The sequence below is a fragment of the Salmo trutta genome, chromosome 3 (assembly GCF_901001165.1).
Source record: "Salmo trutta chromosome 3, fSalTru1.1, whole genome shotgun sequence".
NCBI lineage: Eukaryota > Metazoa > Chordata > Actinopteri > Salmoniformes > Salmonidae > Salmo > Salmo trutta.
Window position 1 is genome coordinate 45,325,453 of NC_042959.1, and position 20,284 is coordinate 45,345,736.

At 43.8% G+C, this 20,284-nt stretch overlaps 1 protein-coding gene across 19 annotated transcripts in view; it reads left to right on the forward strand.

Annotated features, from left to right (window-relative positions):
• LOC115176026 (plectin) overlaps window positions 1-20,284 on the forward strand; it is a 188,675-nt gene that overhangs the window by 153,496 nt on the left and 14,895 nt on the right. For 12 of the 19 annotated variants that reach the window (XM_029735812.1, XM_029735865.1, XM_029735881.1 and 9 more), the window contains 22 exons: window positions 1,962-2,077; window positions 2,592-2,692; window positions 3,414-3,533; window positions 5,752-5,847; window positions 6,074-6,201; window positions 8,599-8,692; window positions 9,261-9,415; window positions 9,693-10,017; window positions 10,244-10,321; window positions 10,492-10,653; window positions 10,864-10,968; window positions 11,206-11,301; window positions 11,447-11,572; window positions 11,899-12,051; window positions 12,274-12,431; window positions 12,682-12,808; window positions 15,082-15,265; window positions 15,585-15,605; window positions 16,469-16,626; window positions 19,041-19,222; window positions 19,407-19,545; window positions 19,928-20,284. In XM_029735812.1, coding sequence (XP_029591672.1) covers window positions 1,962-2,077; window positions 2,592-2,692; window positions 3,414-3,533; window positions 5,752-5,847; window positions 6,074-6,201; window positions 8,599-8,692; window positions 9,261-9,415; window positions 9,693-10,017; window positions 10,244-10,321; window positions 10,492-10,653; window positions 10,864-10,968; window positions 11,206-11,301; window positions 11,447-11,572; window positions 11,899-12,051; window positions 12,274-12,431; window positions 12,682-12,808; window positions 15,082-15,265; window positions 15,585-15,605; window positions 16,469-16,626; window positions 19,041-19,222; window positions 19,407-19,545; window positions 19,928-20,284 — 3,181 coding nt within the window. Of the gene's footprint in view, window positions 1-918; window positions 1,356-1,961; window positions 2,078-2,591; window positions 2,693-3,413; window positions 3,534-5,751; window positions 5,848-6,073; window positions 6,202-8,598; window positions 8,693-9,260; window positions 9,416-9,692; window positions 10,018-10,243; window positions 10,322-10,491; window positions 10,654-10,863; window positions 10,969-11,205; window positions 11,302-11,446; window positions 11,573-11,898; window positions 12,052-12,273; window positions 12,432-12,681; window positions 12,809-15,081; window positions 15,266-15,584; window positions 15,606-16,468; window positions 16,627-19,040; window positions 19,223-19,406; window positions 19,546-19,927 lie in introns of those variants that run through there. The other 7 variants (XM_029735803.1, XM_029735795.1, XM_029735872.1 and 4 more) reach the window with 4 other exon arrangements.

Below are 20,284 nucleotides of genomic sequence, written 5' to 3' on the forward strand. Positions count from 1 at the left end.
AGACAGCCACATTATCTGTAAATAATAGTGTTTTCCAGCACATAACATGTAATGAAAGCAGCACCCTGCACATCCCCAGGGAGTCTGGATGAATCATGAGAGAGACTAAAAGAGGGACATGTGATGAGGGAAATCTGGGTAAATACCCAGCAAGGTGTGGCACTAAAGGAAGGAAGAAAGAGAGGCCCACAGGGCAGGTTCAATCAAAGCTGTGCGTGTACCTGCAAAGTTGAGCTTCACCCTGCTCTCTCTAACAGAGAGCGAGAGAGAGAGATAGAGAGAACACTTTTTAAGTTGTGAGTGTCACCTAAGGCATTCTATTTACTAGCTGATTTTCGTAAGGAGAGAGGTGTGTCACTGTAACACTCCTACTCAAACGACGAACACCGCAGAGTTACTTTTTGCACAGCCTACAGTCGGCACTATCCACCAATTTGCGGCACTTTTTTTAACCACTTATTTGGAGGATTGAATGTTGTTGTCACCCTGGGAACTAAGGACCTTACGTTGGACTGGGGAAAGTTACAGTTGATATCGGGGGAGCTGTTTTGGATAGACAGGGCTGAGGTTGGGAGGTCAGGTCAGAGGGGATGACAGCAGTTAGTCTCCTAGTGATACCGAGATGTTTCTTCTCTCACGGAGAGGGTTGAGCACTCTTTGTAACCTCAACATGAACACTGTGAAGACGTCTCATTGAAGACGTCAATGCTCGGGTGGGATTTACCTGCACATTCTGCAGACTTGGACCCGGCTGTATCCTGAACAAACGCCAAACCATCAGAAGGAAGCTTGTTAAAATGATTGGAGCAGCAAGCCTTTTGGAATTGGAAGCTCACTGTTAAGTGCAACGTTTTCACTTGCCACTGGAAGAGTACAAAACATCTAGCCAGCTAGCTCTCCGTTTTGGGGAGACTACAACTCCCAGAAGGCACCATGATGTCAAGTCTGAAGAGGAAGCTGTCCATGAAGTCCAGGAAGAGGACTGGCAGGTCGTCCAGCAGGGTCACAGGTTTGGTCAACTCATTGGAAGACCGTGTGGTCATGCAGTGTGACGATATCCTCTCAGAAGGCTCCTCCTGCGACTCAGGCCAGGGCTCCCACAGCTCAGTGGCCCACTCCAGCTGCGACTCCCACTCAGGGGACCATGAGCTGGGCCAGGGGACAGGGCTGGGACATGACTGGAGCCCCCACAGCCTCCAGGGAGGGGAGGGGAGGCTGGTCATTCCCAGTAGGGTAGAAGGGAAGCCCCCCCGGCCACGGAAGCAGCTCTCTCTTAGGGAGGTGCAGTGCCTGGAATCAGCCCCAAGCCCTGGGGACTACTACGCTGTCCGCTCCACCTATCGCGTCAAATCGCTGTACGGATGTGCTCTAAGCTTCTCTCTTATTTGTCTTGGGCTTTACTTTCGCAGTATATCAGAATAATGTGAACGTAATGTAAAGCAAGAATGAGTATACTGTGCCATAAAATATGACATTTTTACTTAAACAGTGACATTTTAACTTAATGGGTGCAATGAAAAATGAATTAGAGGGAAGTTTTGTTACAGATTTTTTTTTTTATGTTTACATTGGTCAAGAATCGAATTTGAGTAACAGTATGATTTGAATGTTTCCCTATGGCTATTTTCTGTTCACTTACTATCCTCTCCGTGGTGCAGATGAGTGTAACGGGGAGCGAGTGTAGGTGCTTATATCATTTGAAATATGGCTGTCCTGGTTGTCTGCTGCAGCCCCATGTAACATTCCATTCGTATATAGATGCCAAGCACCTCAGGGGAGTCAGGTGTTCACTGCAGATTTATGACATACAGACGTGCCATTTAAAAAAAAATTTTTTTAGGACAAGTTATATGTAGGTATGAATTATCAGTATCTGCCCGGCCTGTCCTAATACCCTCCTCACCTGTCTACACCGCCTTTACACCAATCATGACGGATGTCCCATGGTTCTGTCTCCTTAGGCCTAGACTCATTGACATGAGTAAGGTGTACCGCCAGACCAACGTGCAGAACCTTGAGTACGCCTTCAACGTGGCAGAGACAGACCTGGGCGTGACTCGCCTGTTGGATCCAGAGGGTAAGACTGCACAGAGATCCTCCAGTACATGTACGTGTGATGAGGGCTGACCTCAACACCAGGGGTGGAATCACAAGTGCACGCTGTAGCAAAAATGTTTCGCAACGGAAAACGTTTTTCCAACGAAAACAATAGTTTCTATTCGGGAAATTCCCTCCCCCATTTCGTTGTTTGCTTCTGTTTTGTTCTCCAACCACGTCCCACCTAACTTTGTGCTTTTGATATTTAATGGAAGAAGAGTCAGGGGTGAGAGACTCCAGATGGAACTTGAAGAGCTTATAACTTGAAGAGCTTATAAACCATACCCCCCCTTCTCCAAATCCACCATGAACATGATCTAAGTGTATAACTAATGTTTACACTCATCTTCACGTACCAACTAATGACTGGACACACTTAACTTTTTGTTTTACAAGAAGCCTCAAAGTACTTCATTCCGTATTTGGTATTTGCAGCGTCTCCATTCCTCTTTTGCTGTGAAAATAAATCTATAAACACACAATTATTTCCCCAGATGTTGACGTGCCGCACCCTGATGAGAAGTCCATCATCACCTACGTGTCATCCCTGTATGATGCCATGCCCCGGGATGTCCAGGATGGAACCCAGGCTAACGTGAGTGTATTTCTGACCACCGCTGATCTCTGATCACTTCATTATTTTTATAAGATTGTCCCTAAACCTGATATACTCACAAACTGGACATACCTTATGTCTCAGACTCAGATTGATACATTCAAAAGGGGGCACGCTAAGCCACTGTTATTGCATTCAATCCTACTTTCAGTGAGAGTGAATTCCGAGGACCCTCCGGATTACACAGGCTTGTGACAGTCAGAACATGTCATTTGTTTTGTTTATGACACTGACGTCCAGAGTCGCTTCAGTTTGGAACCACAGTGGAAGTCCTGTGATCCTAAATGGAGCTGCAGGAAATTAGCAACCTTCTGTGTTTACCTCAAATAACTTTCTACCCAATAAACACCCTCTCACACCACAGCATGATCCCAGCACATAGAAGAGACCCATTGGAAAAGCAAAATGGTGTACTGTATTGTATTGCCAAAACAGATTTTAGTGTGCCATTTGTACTCCAATGATAACTAAACATATAATGAAAGTGAGTCAAGGAGGGAACTTTTTTTTATTGCACATGTGTGTACATATGCATGTGCACACACACACACTACTTTCTCTCTCTCTCTCTGTTGACACCTAATTGAGTGAGGGTGGTGTGTGAGCAGGCGAGTTATCATGGCTCTCCAGGAGAAGGCTCTTGCTGTCTGTTGTTAAACCCTGTTATTGTCTGCTGTTTCCTGCTGTGTCTGTGTTACAGGAGCTGGAGCTGCGCTGGACAGAGTACTATGAGCTGGTCACTATCATTCGGCAGTGGATAAGCCACCATGTCGTTATCTTCGGCGAGAGGAGGTTCCCAGGCAGCTATGAGGAGATAGAGGTGAGTCTTCTACTTGGACAGTTACTTGTAGCGCTGTTGTGACTGGGATTGGAATGCTACTTGTGGCTGGTCATATAAAGTTTTATTGCTAGACATAGGTGTCATGTCCAGACCAAATGGTGGTCTTATTTTCTATGGTAAAGATGGTCAGGGTGTGACTAGGGGGGTTTATCTAGTTTTTTTTCTATGTTATGTTCTAGTTCCTTTTTTCTATGTTGGGGTTTGGTATGATTCCCAATTAGAGGCAGCTGGTCATCGTTGTCTCTAATTGGGGATCATATTTAAGGAGTTGTTTTTCCCACCTGTGTTTGTGGGAGATTATTTTTGAGCTAGTGCATGTAGCACCGCTTCGTCACGGTTTGTTGTTTCGTTTATGGTTTATTGTATGTCTTGCATAGTTTCACATTAAAATGTAAATATGTGGAATGATACCCACGCTGCGCTTTGGTCCGTTCCTACACACACTCGTGACAATAGGAGCGTGTATACTGGAGCTTGGGTACTGAATATACTGTATGTGTTTCTGTGTCTATATATTGGGGTCTGAAGCTAAGGCATTTTTTTTATTGCTGTGAATTATGTTTATTACATTTCTCCACACACACACCTTCATTTATTTTCTGTTACCATAAGCCTATTCAGAGGTGATCACATGATCAAATCGTTCTTGAGATTCGTTTCTCTGAGCTCTTACTGATATGCATGCGCACATGCATCAACAGAAGTCATGCACTCCTGAGACGCGTGGTCGTGAAATAGTTAAGCCATTATGACCAAGCGGGTAGCTCTGCCATTCGATACCACATCAAACAGAACAATTACAGTATGTGTCCAGTCTAGAGATGGCGGGCATCGTGTGACATCTGGGTGGATGGTACTGGAGCTGAGAAAAGCAGACCTGAAGGCAAACATTATTCTACCTAAACCTCAGTGGAATCTTCCGTACTGCCCCTCCCCATTCCCTGGCTAGCTCTGAATCGTAAAACATTGCGTGACTGCAACTTTCTCTGTGGAGACAAAAGGGACTGTCAGATAAAGGCTAGGTCAGCTAAGTTCTCCTATTGGATAATGTATATGACATTCACGAACCTATCAGTTGCTGTAATCTGTTTCCAAATCTTGTACAGTACATACAAAGGAATTGTACAGTTAAACAGAGGAGGACGCACTTCTGTGTCCAATTTCCTTTATCAACTCGAACACCAATTATATGGGTTTAACGTGCTCACACCTCCTTTTCATCAGATGTAATGGCATGATCAGAATGAGCAGTACAAGGCTGGGTATATTGTGCTTCAAGGTACAATAGTTCCAAGATCTCTTTTCCTAGAAAATGGTTCCCAAAATACAGGCAAAAGCAGTATCTCGAGAAGTCTCTATTTGTTTCTATTTGTGTTTATATGCCATGTCTTCTAATAAGGCATCTGACTTTTCTATGTATTCTTTTCAACAGCCCTTATCTTTGTTAGCGTGAGCCTTTGTTTGGGAAGGTGTCAAAATAATCGGGTTAACCACTTTAGTGATCCAGTACCATACTGGATTTAGATAATCCCATGTTTAATGGCCAATTGAAAAGGTCAAGCTCTGTGTGTATGTATGTGAATTAAGGACATGGGAACATGTTATAAAGCTACAAGGTTACAATCCTTTCTCAAGTAACTCCCACTGTGAGAATGTAAACATGTCAACTAACTCATCAAGAACTGTAGTTTTACACGTCACCGCTTTAGCAAATCAGAATCATCACCTAGACTAGAGTCAATGGAAGCAGTTTGGTTAAGTACTGCTGTCGTGGTTGGGGTCAATTCCATTTCAAATGGAATTTCAGTTTACTTTCTGAATTGATTGTCTTGAAATAGAATTGTCCTCAACCCTGTTTAGTGTTATGTAGCGTTTAAAAAGGAAGCAAGAGTAGGATGGATTGATTCACTAGCTAGTAAGGTAGGTTGCCTTGCGGTTAGAGCGTTGGGCCAGGAACCGAGAGGTCGCTGGTTCGAATTCCATGACTCAACAATATGAAAAATCTGCTGACGTGTCCTTGAGCAAGGCACTTAACACTAATTAGCTCCAGGGATGCCATACTACTATAGCTGACCCTGTAAAACAAAACATTTCACTGCACGTTCTTTTTTTTATATATACAAAAATGTCCCCTTTGTGACCGTTCGTTCGAGAACGTTAGGAAAATGTTCTCCTTCATTCTGTCTCTCTCTTTCAGATCCTGTGGCGTCAGTTCTTGAAGTTCAAAGAGACAGAACTGCCTGCAAAGGAGGCCGACAAGCACCGTTCCAAACTAATCTACCAGTCCTTTGAGGTTAGCCATGCACAGAGCTTCTATTCTATTATTTTTTATTCTGTTTGCATTCTAGTCTATTCGATTAATTCTATTCTATTGTATTCAATTGTACTTTACTCTATTGTATCCCCTTCCATTATACTCTAGTCAGTTTTTTGACAGATTGATATAGATAGATAAAGATGGTTGTCTGATTTGTGGCTAGAGGTCTAACACTTATTATTTTACACCACCCCCTCTACAGAGTGCAGTGCATGCTGGTCAGGTCAAGGTCCCTCCAGGCTACCATCCCATTGATGTGGAGAAGGAATGGGGCCGTCTGCACGTGTCCATCCTAGAGAGAGAACGACTGCTCAGGATAGAGTTTGAGAGGTGAGTGAGTAAAGCTGTGGTGGATATCAATGTCTGGCCATATTATTCCTGATTCCACGATTCCATCAATCCTCATCTGGATCTACACTGGACAAAAATATAAACGCAACATGTAAAGTCTTGGTGCCATGTTTCATGAGCTGAATTAAAAGATCTCAGAAATGTTCCATATGCACACAAAGTGTATTTCTCTCAAATGTTGTGCACAAATTAGTTTATATCGCTGTTAGTGGGGATGCCAAGATAACCCATCCACCTGACAGGTGTGGTATATTAACAATCTGATTAAACACCATGATCATTACACAGGTGCACCTTGTGCTGGGGACAATAAAAGGGCACTCTAAAATGTGCAGTTTTGTCGCAAATCTCAATACCACAGATGTCTAAAGTTTTGAGGGAGTGTGCAATTGGTATGCTGACTTCATGAATGTCCACCAGAGCTGTTGCCAGAGAATTTTATGTTAATTTCTTTATCATAAGCCGCCTCCAACATAATTTTTGAGAATTTGGCAGTGCATCCAACCGGCCTCACAACCGCAGACCACGTGTATGGCGCCGTGTGGGGGAGCGGTTTTCTGATATCAACGTTGTGAACAGAGTGCCCCATGGGGGTGGTGGGGTTATGGTGTGGGCAGGCATAAGCTACGGACAACGAACACAATTGCATTTTATCGATGGCAGTTTGAATGCACAAAAATATCATGATGAGATCCTAAGGCCCATTGTAAGGTCAATTTTTTAAAGGTATCTGTGACCAACAGATGCGTATCTGTACTCTCAGTCATGTGAAATCCGTAGATTAGGGCCTAATGAATTTATTATTTCAATTGACTGATTTCCTCATATGAACTGTAACTCAGTAAAATCAATTAAACTGTTGCTTGTTGCGTTTATATTTCTGTTTAGTATATATCTACTCTCTTCATGTGACCTTGTTAGTTTCTGCCTGTTTTGTTAGAAAATAATTGGTCTTCATGTTACAAAATGGGAAGAATATGTTATTGTTCGACACAAGACAGGTCATTGATTCATTGGTCTGTGTGAGAGAATCCTGGATAACTAACTCCATTAGTCGATTAAACCCAGTTTTCCTTGGTTGCACTGCTCTGGGGCCTTGTTTCGGCTGGTTTGTCTACAGCCAGCTCCTCTTGAAAAGTAATGCCATTGGCACGCCCGAGGTTTGCTATCTATGATGCCGTAGGGTCTCGGACACTGTCCTGCCTGATTTCTCTAAGCTCTTCAGGGATGACTTCATGCGTCTTGACTTTAGATGGACGTTTCCACTAGTTTCTTTGATTTAAGTAGCGCCACAAAGTGTCGATTAGAATATCAGACCGTTGATGAATGCAACTTACTTACAGAGAATGAATCATGATTCATATAAAAACCACAGAAAGTGACGGATGGATTCTTATCAAGCCAATTCTATCGGACCATTTCCTTGTAGTTACATGTGCCGTTTAAACCGCTGCAAGAACAACATCTGAAGCTAAGTAACGCACAGTAATTATATTACCCATCTCCCCTAATTCGGAGACTCCATATCCAGATGTTATGATTGAATCATGTTTTCCCTTTGCAATGAAGGGATTGCAAAGAAAGACATCCTCTGTTCACAAGGGCCAAGTCTTGTACAGAGCGATTTTATTTTTACAAAATGCTTTCTTGTAACTTAATCAGATATGATTATCTGTCAGAAGACATCAAATACCAATATTACCAATATCATAAGGCTAGATGGCTGGAGTGGTGTGTGTTGCGAGTTGTCTTGAAATGGGCTGGTCCACTGTCATAAGACAGCCTTGTTTGCTGGGTCCATTTTCAGTATAATGGGCAGTTCTCATTTGCTAGTTTCAACTAAGTTCATCAGACTGGACAGTGCTCTATCTGGGCAGCCTTATTCATGAACTGGGATGAGGAATGGCTGAACAAGCGCAGCAGAAATCTGTCTTGCACAACGCAGCAGGCATTTGTTGTCCCTGCCAAGATGGGAGAGAATTCCCATGACACGATGTGGCTGTGTTAAGAAGAGACACCTCTCTACATGGGACTTTAAAAGGGAGAGCATAGGGACAAGAGTATGGCATTTGTGATGGACTCTTATAGAGTAGAGTACCTGCTGCATTCAAAGAGGCTGTAAGTGTCTTGTTCTGGACTTTCAGTGATTGCGCTGTTGTGGGTAATTGTGTTACTATGTTATGAGGTTTTTAGCTGTGGCCAAGCAAGGAATATGTTATATTTGATACTCGATATTCTTAATCGTGACGTAAAACATTTTTGTTTGTTTGTTTTTCTATTGATTCGTTCACTTTTAGCATGGTACAGAAGTGAAATGTTATACCGGGTCAGTGTTTTGTCCAGATGGGTGTTAATGCTCCTCTTCTCTTCCCTCAGGCTAGAGAGACTCCAGAGGATTGTCAGTAAAGTCCAGATGGAGTCAGGTGTGTGTGAGGAGCAGCTCAACCAGCTGGAGACCCTGCTGCAGACGGTGAGTCTTGGACCATTAACACTCTGACTGTACAGTGAGGAGGCCTGAGGCTGGGCCTGAGGCTGGGCCTGAGGCTGGGCCTGAGGCTGGGCCTGAGGCTGGGCCTGAGGCTGGGCCTGAGGCTGGGCCTGAGGCTGGGCCTGAGGCTGGGACTGAGGCTGGGACTGGGGCTGGGACAAACTAAGGACAGCCATTGTCCTCAATTATGTAAAGCTGCTATAGGCCAGTGGTTTTCTACTGGAGTCAGATGCTCCAGTTAGAAAATCATTAGCTGTCTGTTTACTACCTCATTCAAAACTAATGTGTCCAGTCATCACCAGTGAAAATTCTCCCTATCAGAACGGTATTGCCTCTCCTGTCATACAACAGCGTGAGGTGGGCTGGATAAGTACAGTCTCACATATAAAATGAAGATCTTATCTATCTCCAACAACTTTGGAAAGCCATAAAATCCTTCAAGTGGAGGAGGCATTACTTGTCTGTCAACCATAGAAACCATTCACCTTCTCTGTCTCTCGAAAGCTCATAGGTTAATGACATTAATATTGGTATGCCCTCCTCCCTCTAGGACATCCGTCTCCTGAGTGCAGGGAAGCCGGCTCAGCACACTGCCGAGATGGAGCGGGACCTGGACAAGGCAGACGGCATGATCCGCCTGCTCTTCAATGACGTGCAGCTGCTCAAAGATGGACGCCACCTGCAGGCCGAGCAGATGTACCGCAGGTGTGTTGGCCATGTCAGTTTCTCACAAAATGGATAATAAAGTATCTATTTTCTATTTGATTCTATTATATTATATACATTGATCGATTACAACGATTTGCTTTGTTAGGATAAAAACAATTTTCTCTAAACTATAAATGATATCCCCTCCTCCTCTAGTCATGAACGCTGATTGAAACCTACGTTTGTTGCGTAACCATAGTCATGTAACTGAAGAAAATGGAAAATGTGTTACAGGACAGAACACTTACCTGTCAAATGCGTGTCGTTCCCACAGGGTATACCGCCTTCACGAGCGCCTTGTGAACCTGCGCACCGATTATAACCTGCGCCTCAAGTCGCAGGTGATCCAGTCCATCCAGCAGCCCTCCACCAGGGCGCGTCCTGAGATGGACGAGGTGACCCTGCGCTACGCCCAGGACCTGCTGACCTGGGTGGAGGAGAGTCAGAGGCGGATTGACGAGGCCGAGTGGGGCTCGGACTTGCCCACCGTGGAGTCTCAGCTGGGCAGCCACCGGGGCCTGCACCAGACCGTGGAGGACTTCCGCTCCAAGATCGAACGGGCCAAGGCTGACGAGGTACTAGACCTTAAAGGGGCAAAGGTGAAATATGTTTTAGTGGGGTGTTATAATAACTTTGTTTCATAGACTCTCCATGTCTCCGTATATTTCCATATCACTTTGAATGAGTTGACATCATGTTCTTTTGTATTCGATCCGAGGGATTGGAGACATTACATACATTCATTACCAACCTCAAGTGTTAGATCCTCTCTATCTGACTGTGACATTACATTGATGTGGCCTGTGTGTCTCTTGTGTCCCTCAGAGCCAGCTATCCCCAGTCAGTAAGGGGACATACAGTCAATACCTGGGCAAACTGGACCTTCAGTATGCCAAGCTGCTAGTAAGATCTTTATTCAGAAGCATTCTATTGGGTTAAATGTAATATTTTTGGGTAAAGATGCTGTTATGGCCAACTACCACCAGGATTAGTAATAATTTGTATTCTGATATATACACACACAGTATGCAATTTAATTTATATCTTCCCTCTTTCACCGCTCTCTCTCCCAGAACTCCTCCAAGTCTCGTCTGCGTAACCTGGACTCGCTCTATGTGTTCGTCAGCGCGGCAACCAAGGAGCTGATGTGGCTCAACGACAAAGAGGAGGAGGAGGTCAACTACGACTGGAGCGACCGCAACACCAACATGACTGCCAAGAAAGACAACTACTCGGTAGGTCTAACCGCCCACTCAGAAAACCATATATGGAACTTGAAAAATATATCAGAAATGCTGTTAAGACAGCTTGGTTGCTCAAATGCACATATTCTGAAGCATAGAAAAAGATTGAATAGATCATACAGTATTTCCAAACTCTGGAGTAGTGTTCATCTGAATGTAAGGCTGTTGATAGCTCATTGATAGCTCATCTTCATTCGGAAGGGGCTAATGCGTGAGCTGGAGCTGAGAGAGAAAAAGGTCAACGACATCCAGGCCACAGGAGACAAGATGCTGAAGGAGGGCCACCCCGGCAAGAAGACAGTGGAGGTGAGCACAGCAATACCCCGTAGTGGTCTCCATGTGCAATAACAGGGTAAACCTGGATGTATGCATTAGTACACAGAACCGCATACCGTAGTAGATTGTTTTGCAACTGAAAACAAGCATGTCTTATTGGACAAGTTCAGGTAGTCCCTCCGTGTTTCAGTCTGTTTTACCCCGCTTGGTGTCTAATGAACACAACCCTGTTTTGCCCAACTCTTGATGTCCCCCTTTAATTTCCAGGCCTTCACAGCAGCCCTGCAGACTCAGTGGAGCTGGATCCTCCAGCTGTGTTGTTGCATCGAGGCTCACCTCAAAGAGAACACAGCGTACTACCAGGTTTGGATGCTCAGAATAATTTTCAAAATAGAGAATGTCTCATAAACCTGCATGGTTCCATGAGTAATAGTTCCAAACACAATTGTTGATGTTCTCATTGATTGTTCAAACACACATGCCCTTATCCTCTTGTGCTTCTTCGCAGTTCTTCTCGGACGTGAAAGAGGCTGAGGAGAGGATGAAGAAGATGCAGGAGATGATGAAGAAGAAGTACAGCTGTGATCGCTCCACTACGGCCACGCGACTAGAGGACCTGCTGCAGGATGCTATGGTGCGTAGCCTACTACACAGTTGGACTGCGTATGGATGCTTGTGCTCACATAAAACGTGAGGTCACCTAGCTCTGGGACCCATATTCATAAATCGTAAGAGTAGGACTGCTGATCTAGAATCAGGTCTGCTTTTTATATATAATGAATGGAAAGGGGTTCCATGATCCTAGATCAGTACTCTTACTCTGAGATACTTCATGAATATGGGCCCTCGTCATAGGCAGAACTTTAGTCGCTCAAATGCAGAGAAAGCAAACCAGGAAACTCTTTATCTTTTTGTTCCATTTTTTTCGGGAGATTTTGAATGATTTCCCTTCTTCACCAGGAGGAGAAGGAGCAGCTGAATGAGTTTAAGACTCACGTGGCTGGCCTGAACAAGAGAGCCAAGACCATAATCCAGCTGAAGCCCCGTAACCCCACCAAGTCCATCAAGGGTAAACTGCCCATCCAGGCCGTGTGTGACTTCAAACAGATGGAGGTAAGCGTATCATCTTTATCATCACATTTTGAAGGTATCTGGTGTAGGAATAACGCTCTACCTATGTAGAGGAAGTAGAGACTTACTTTTCATTTGTTTGTTTCGTTCATCACTCGTTTTTTTCCCCATTCATTCATTCTTCCTGGTTCATTCATTCATGCTGGTCTAGCCATCCACCATCCACGGACTGTAACGTCTCATGTACTCTGTCCCTCTGTGCAGATCACCGTCCATAAGGGTGAGGAGTGTGCTCTCATCAACAACTCCCCACAACCCAACAAGTGGAAGGTCCTTAACCGCTCAGGCATTGAGGCGGTGGTGCCTTCAGTCTGCTTCCTGGTTCCACCTGTCAACAAGGAGGCTGTGGACAGTGTGTCCAGGTGAGACTCTTACATCAATACACAGTGCTCTCCATCAATGGATCACGCAGAGCCCATTTTTCTTCTTTTTTTTGCCACCTCCCATATCTGTTTGCGCTGTCTTCCCTGACAATGACTATAGGAGTTGGCAAGATGATACAAACAGATCTGGGACCAGGCTGGTTTTTCGTGACCTAGCCATGAAAAAACTCTGGGCCCTAGTTATATTTGTTTACAGTACAATAACACTTCCTTCTGTCTCCGTCCCCAGTCTGGATTCTGGTCACCAGTCGATGCTGATCCTGTGGCAGAGAATGCATGTGGACATGAAGAGCATGCTTTCCTGGCAGTACCTGACGAGAGACATCACGCAGATACGTACCTGGAACATCACCATGGTAAACACTAGTCATCTGTGTTTTTGTTTATCTTAAAACAAACATTTAGAAAGATATATAGTGAATAGAATAGTCTGACATTAGTTAACTGTTTGAAGTTTAGACTTGTACTCTTTTAAGTTAAACGTGATCCTCACAGACAGTCAATCAAGTGACCCTGTGATAGGGAGTCAAGTGGTCACCCTGTTTGTGTTACTGTAAGTGTGCTGAATTGAATGGGGAGATTTCCCTTACCATTGTTGCTTTACGGTGAGGTTGAGTCTCGAGCTCTGCTATTTATAGAGCAGACCATGTAAACATGGACAAGTGTTTTATTGAGTTAGAAAACCTCATGGGTTTCCAAATAGAATTATTGGCGGGGGAAAGTTCTTATCCTGTTGAGGCCACGGGTTAGCAATGAACCCTGAGACGGGATTGCTAGCAAGGCTGGAAATTCAAAACATCAAAAATCTAATAATTTCAATTTCTCAAACAATCAACTATTTTACACCATTTAAAAGATAAACATCTCCTTAATCTAACCACATTGTTCGATTTTCAAAGAGGCTTTACGGCAAAAGCATAAAGTTAGATTATGTTAGGACAGTACATAGCCACAAAAGTACAAACATCCATTTTCAATTCAAGGTCAGGCGTCACCAAAAGCAGAAACCAGCTAAAATTATGCACCAACCTTTGACAATCTCCATCAGATGACACTCCTAGGACATTATGTTATACAATACATGCATTTTTTGTTCCATCAAGTTCATATTTATATCCAAAAACCGCATTTTACAGTAGCGGTGAAATTCTGATTTTTTTCTTCTCTGAAATGCTTCCGGTGAACAACGTTACAATTTTCAAAATTACTATTCGAAAACATTGGTAAATTATAATATTGTCATTCAAATAATTATAGTTTAACATTTCGTAAATGATACTGTCTTGCCAGATTTCAAAATAACTTTACTGGGAAATCACAAGTTGCAATAAACCGGGTGCTGTGCTAAGAACAATAAGCTAGCCTAATTAGCTTAGCATCATCTTGTAACCATGTAATATCAATAATACTATTGTCAATAATCCATTACCTTTGATTATCTTCATCCATTGGCAGTTCCAGGAATTCCAGGTCCACAACAAATGTGGTTTCTTTTGACAAAGTTCATAATTGATGTCCAAATAACTCCAAGTTGTTCCATGTTGTTAGCGCTTCGGTGGCTACTAAAAAGTAGCGCGGGGGGGGTGTGTGAAGTCACGGCAAAAAGTTAAAAAAGTTACAAAAATAATCTATTTACGTTTGTTCAAACATGTCAAACGTTGTTTAGCATCAATCTTTAGAGCCATTTTTAACGTGAAACATCAGTAATGTTTCAACCCGACTTCACCTGTGTCTAGAAAAACGTTTTTTAAAAATGTCTCGTGTCTCATGATTGCGCAGGTGCAGGCCATAATGGAAGTGACGACATCCCACGGACGTCAACTTCAATGCATTCTAATTTGCTCCCTGTTAATCATAGAAGCTTCAAACAACTTTATAAAGATCGCTGACATCTAGTGGAAGCCGTAGGAGTTGCGAACTGAATCCTTTCTCACTATGGTATCTAATAAACAATGACACTAAATAGTACAGCCACAAAATTCTCATTTTTTTTAATCTATTTTTCTCAGGTTTTTGCCTGCAATATGAGTTTTGTTATACTTACAGACACCATTCAAACTGTTTTAGAAAATTCAGAGTGTTTTCTATCCGAATGTGTTAATAATATGCATATCCTAGCTTCTGAGTTGGTGTAGGAGGCAGTTAAAAATGGGCACATATTTTTTTCAAAATTCTCAATACTGCCACCGTGGCCCGTAGAGGTTAAACTGTTACAACAGTAAGGAGCAGTGTCTACCAAAGCGTTTGTATTACGTGACAAACAAACTAAAAACCTTGATTGTATTGTAGATTTGATTTTATGAAATGTGACCGTCTAAAACAGGTTGTTATACAAGCAGGGTACATGGACAGAATGACAGTGACAAATTGACAGGCAATTCTGATAGATTCCTCTCTCAAGGAGGTTTTGAAAGATGAACATGCCTCAGATTGACTATTTACTTACCTCTCTCCTTATTCTACCTCTCCCTCTTTTTCCCCTTCTCTCCTACCTCTTCTTCTCTCTCCGTCTTCCCTCTCCCTCTCTCCTTTTCACCCTATTTCTTCCTCTCTCCTCCCTCTCTCTCTCTCTCTCTCTCTCTTCTTTCTCTTTCTCCCTCTTTCCCCCTCCCCTCTCTTCCCTCTATAGTTTAAGACCATGAAGGTGGAGGAGTACAGGCTGATTATGAGGAACCTGGAGCTTCACTATCAGGACTTCATGCGTGACAGTCAGGATTCCCAGCTGTTTGGTCCACACGACCGTATGCAGATTGAGGGCGACTACTCTAAGACCACACAGTTCTACGACAACCTTCTGCGCTCTGTGGAGAAAGGTCAGTTCCACCTACATACTCATGAACAAACACAACAAACCTCTGGAACCCTTTATTTTACAGCCTGGTATGGGGTATTAGTGGGTACTTTCTGGTTTGGTGACTACCTGGTTTGACAAATAATTAATTAGTAATTACCTAATAAACAGCGGGCTGTAAAATAAAGTTTTGATCTCAGTAAGGGTGGCATCTACTCTCCTTCTCTGAGTACCACCAGCAAACAGTCTTTTATACAGTGGATGTGTGTAGTCAGGGGTGAAAGGCGTGTTACTGTACAGCAGGTCAGCAACATTGGGTAACTGTCAAATTCACCTTTCAGGACCAGTGGTTAAAACCAAAGGTGAGTGTGTCACGCTAAGCTATAGCTCTCACAGGCAACAGTGAACCGCCATGCTCTTGAACTATGGATGGTTGGGTCATTCAAAAATGAACGATTTGTTGTTTTCGTCACTCCACCCCCGTCAACTGACAGTGTTCACATTGACAGCAATGCTTTCGCTAGCACTTACAACTTTTGAGTGAGTGCATGATATTTTAGTCTTTTTTTTTTGTCCATTTCCTGTTTCCAATGTGGCTTTGTTTTTTTTTTGTTTTTTTTTGTTGTCCTGCAATATAGTGCTTTAGAAAGCACGTTCAGGTAGTGGTCAAGCTGTGTTTCGCTGTGTGTAGAGATACCACTGCACAGTGTGGTCGCCTGCATAGAGGATCATTCGGAATGAAATTTGCTTTGTTTGAATGCGTATCAAGCTGTGTGTGACACACTACATGTGAAAACATGCATGTCTGATCATGAACCATATGAATGCACTGCACACAGGTGTGTGTGTGGGGTGGGGTATATAGCTTTCTCTATCTCTATCTGCAATTGTAATTCCATTCAAAGCAATGAGGTATTGCAAGGTAAAGAACGTACATGGAAGACATCAAGGGAAAGGTTTCACCACACTACATTCAACCCTCTATCTTACTACACCTACAGTGACCACACACCCTTCCTGCCCTAAGCTCCTCACCATGATAATATAATCATTGTATTATTATTGCCACTCAGCAGGCGCTTCTATTCGAAATGATTTACAGTACAGTGAGTGCATACATTTTGAGTATGTGTTCCCTGTGGGTATTGAACCCACACCCTTGGAGCTACTAGTGCCACACCCTTACCATCCTAACCAATCTCCACAATGTCCACGCTGCACACAGGTGAGCAGGACGAGTCGATGTGTGTGACCTACATCACCCAGATCAAGGACCTGCGTCTACGGATAGAGGACTGCGAGGCTCGTACCGTGGCCCGCATCCGCAAGCCCGTGGACAAAGACCCCCTCAAAGACTGTGCCCAGAAGACCACCGACCAGAAGGTACTGTACCTAAACTGTAATAACTAAAGAATAAGTTCTGACTTAGGTCTAACCTGTTTGTTGGACAGGTCTCCTCCGTAAAAGACCCTCAGTGGATCAACCTGTATAATTAAAGGATAATGAAGTATAACCTATGTACAGGTAAAGGTAACGGTAGGGGAGGGGCACATCAGTGCTAGTGTCCATGGCACAACAGATACCGAAGTTAATCACCAAAAAACAATGATGTTTTATTTGAACACTGGGAATAACATCACAAAGAGCCCTGAATGTATTTTTAACAAGGAGCTACTGTAAAACTGTTATGGAGGGGGAAGCACCAAAAATGTGATACCAAGCAGGGTTTGGTAGGTTACTTTCTAAATGTAATCCATTAGTTACATGTCCAAAATTGTAATGGATTACTTTCCCCTTAAGAGGCATTAGAAGAAGGCAAACCTTTATATTACCAATTTACCAACATCTATTACAGGATAAATCAATGTTAGCGTTTACATAGCTGGCCATAAATGGATGTTGCATTTTACTTTATGGGTTGGTTATGTAGGCTTCTTCAAACCCATTGCTTTCTACTACCAATAATAATATGATTAGGCTATATCTTTACAGAAAAAAAAACAAAGTCTGTCAGATTTCCAGTCATTCCAGTTCATTTAATACGCCTTGATCTTCAAGAATACGACTTGGAAATATGGAAATCTAGATTAGCCAAATTGTTTTATCTGAGCGTAACCCAAAAACGAAGGACTTATTAGCCTACTACGGTTTTGTTGTCATGCAGGCTTATTGCTTTAAGTTTAAAAAATAAATGCTGATCTCATGGAATGGCATTCTACGAGCACTACTGAAAAGTGCTATTTGCAAAAAATGTATACCAAATTCTGTGTTTTGCTATAGGCTTGTTGTTTCCGTTTTTCTTTGGTGACACTTTGATACTTCAATAATTTGCAGCCATTTAAGTCTATCAAAGTGTGCGAGTTTGAGCATGTGTCCATTAGGCCTATGGGCATTTTTCTGAATCAGCACAAATTAGATCCAGCAATAAAAACCCCGCTTGTGGTCTTCTTAAATTAATCTTGTTTTTTGACAATATGGAGCACAAATACCACGGAGGAGTTTAGAAGGAAGGAACTCCCTAAAACTCCCTAAATGAGAGAGCACCAGTGTGATTCAAATCAATGCGCTATGTAGTTATCAATAATAAGTGATATCTGCTGTCGTCCTTACCTCCAAGCGTTTATTCAAGTTGGATCATCTTTGGATGCCGACAGCACTCGCACCATTGGAAGACATAGCTTGGACTGTAGCCTACAAAAGCCAATTCCTACTCTTTCCCTGCAATCCTAATGCATTTGGTGTGTCATCATAGTGGTCTCTGACTTGTGATCAGATTCACTCAGGCGGAACAAACTTGAACTTGCGCCTTTTTGCAAAGCTGATTTGAATGTCAGAGAGAATAATTTTTTCACAAACATCCCTTTTGAATCTACTTTTTCTAGTCTTTCAAAAGTGTCTGTAATCTGATTACAATATTTTAGCTGGTAACGTAACACCGTTTTTTGTAATTTTTTGTTGTTGTAATCTATTACATGTAATACGTTACTCCCCAACCCTGATACCAAGCTACAGACTGGCACCAGAAACAGGACAAAGCACTACACAGAAAAGGAGAGAGAGAGAATGAGGAAGAAAGAGAATGAGGGAGAAAGAGAGGGAATGAAATACAGAGAGAGGAGACAGCGAGGCTTAATTACAGCAGATTGCAGCTATGGATAGGGCTTTCTGCAGTGAGGGAGAGAAATGTGAAAAAGAAGGGGGCTTGAGAAAGGAGATATACACATACTGTACGGGAGCCAAGTACAGCAGGAAAGAGAGGAACGATGACTCAGTAGAAGGGTGGATAGGCGGGGCGGAGGTAGATCGAGAGGGAGGGAATGGAATGGCATGGTCACCGCCTTCTGCGCAGCCTCTGACGGGGGAAGAGGGAGAGAGGAGAAGGCGATTCATGAGAGTAAGACAGAGAGCGCAAGAGGGAGAGAAAGAGAAAATTGAGTCGTGTCTAAGCTCAGTGTGTCCAGTAAGTCCCTGGGCTGTGTTTCTCTATGGAGACTGACTGGCTGGAAGGCCCACTGGCCAGCCTGCTGATCCAGCTCCTCTGGACCCTGCTGGCTCTGGGCCTAGTGGGGATCCTTTCTCTGCTTCTCCACCAAGACCCCTGGCAGCTCTTCGCCCAGAGAGTCCACACACAGGTCAGGCTCAGGAACATACTGCTTCCTTGGACCTGATTGAGGGGACTCATTCAGCATTATGATACTCGGTGGAAGTTTGTAATCAGAGGAGGTTTCCTCCCTTTGTTTTGCTATTTGTCCTTTCTTTATCTTAATCGTCATGTGCTTGTTTTTCTCCTCTTTCAGAAAGTCCAAGTAGAGCTTGAGGGTATCAAGAAGAACCTGGACCAGGTGGCCGTGAAGACCGAGGAGGTCCTGAATACCACTCCTAAGCAGTCCAGCACTGCGCCTGTCCTGCGCTCTGAACTGGAGTTCACCCTGAAGAAGATGGACCATGCCTACATCCTCTCCTCCGTCTATCTAGAGAAGTGAGTTGACTCGTCAGTTTTCTTTCTGTAGCCAGTTGCCGTTTCTGGGGGTTCTTATTGCCCTGACAAAAGCAACAAACAAGCAAGTGAATAATGCAACATTCTATTTAAGCCGCATTAAATCTCCCACGCCACTTCCCTCCCCATCTCTCCTCTACTGACATTTCCTTCTCCTTGCCTGAAGGCTGAAGACGGTGGACGTGGTCATCCGCAACACGCAGGGGGCCGAGGGAGTGCTGAAGAAGTATGAGCAGCGACTGCGCGAGGTCCAAACTGTTCCCGATGACGTCAAGGAGGTGGAGATGTACCGCACCCAGCTCAAGGTGAACTGACTGGACAGCACTGGGCGCAGCTTCAGCCTTTATTCTTGTGTTAAGTTTCCACTGGACAACCAGGCTTCTGTTCTCAGTTCTCTCAACACTTGCCTCCTGTTGTATGACACAGTTGGTCCGCTTTTTCACAAGCCAGGGAGCTGGGAGAGGCTTTTGCATGAACGCTACTCAGTAGCTCGATTGTGATGTTTATTACATTAGAAACACGTGCGCTCTGGGACATTAATGAACTGTGTGGGATTCGTTATGGGTTTCTCGACTGCCAACGCTCATACATTTTTACGTTTCATATATATCATTGGATATATATCATTATTGACATCTTATTTAACATACTAACTGTTGTTCTTCCCTCCCGTCTCTTTCCCTGTAGAAAATGCGTGCTGAAGCGGAGGGTGAAAAGCCTGCATTCGATTCCCTGGAGGGCGAGCTCGGAAAGGCAGCAGCCGTGAGCGAGAAGATGTCTCGTGTGCACAGTGAGCGTGACGCTGAGCTGGACCACTACCGCCATCTCCTGTCCGGTCTCCAGGACCGCTGGCAGGCTGTGTTCTCCCAGATGGACCTGCGTCAGCGGGAGCTGGAGCAGCTAGGTCGCCAGCTGGGGTACTACAGAGAGAGCTACGACTGGCTCATCCAGTGGATCGGTGACGCCAAGCAGAGGCAGGAGAAGATCCAGGCCGTGCCCATCAGCGACAGCAAGACTCTGAAGGAGCAACTGGCCCAGGAGAAG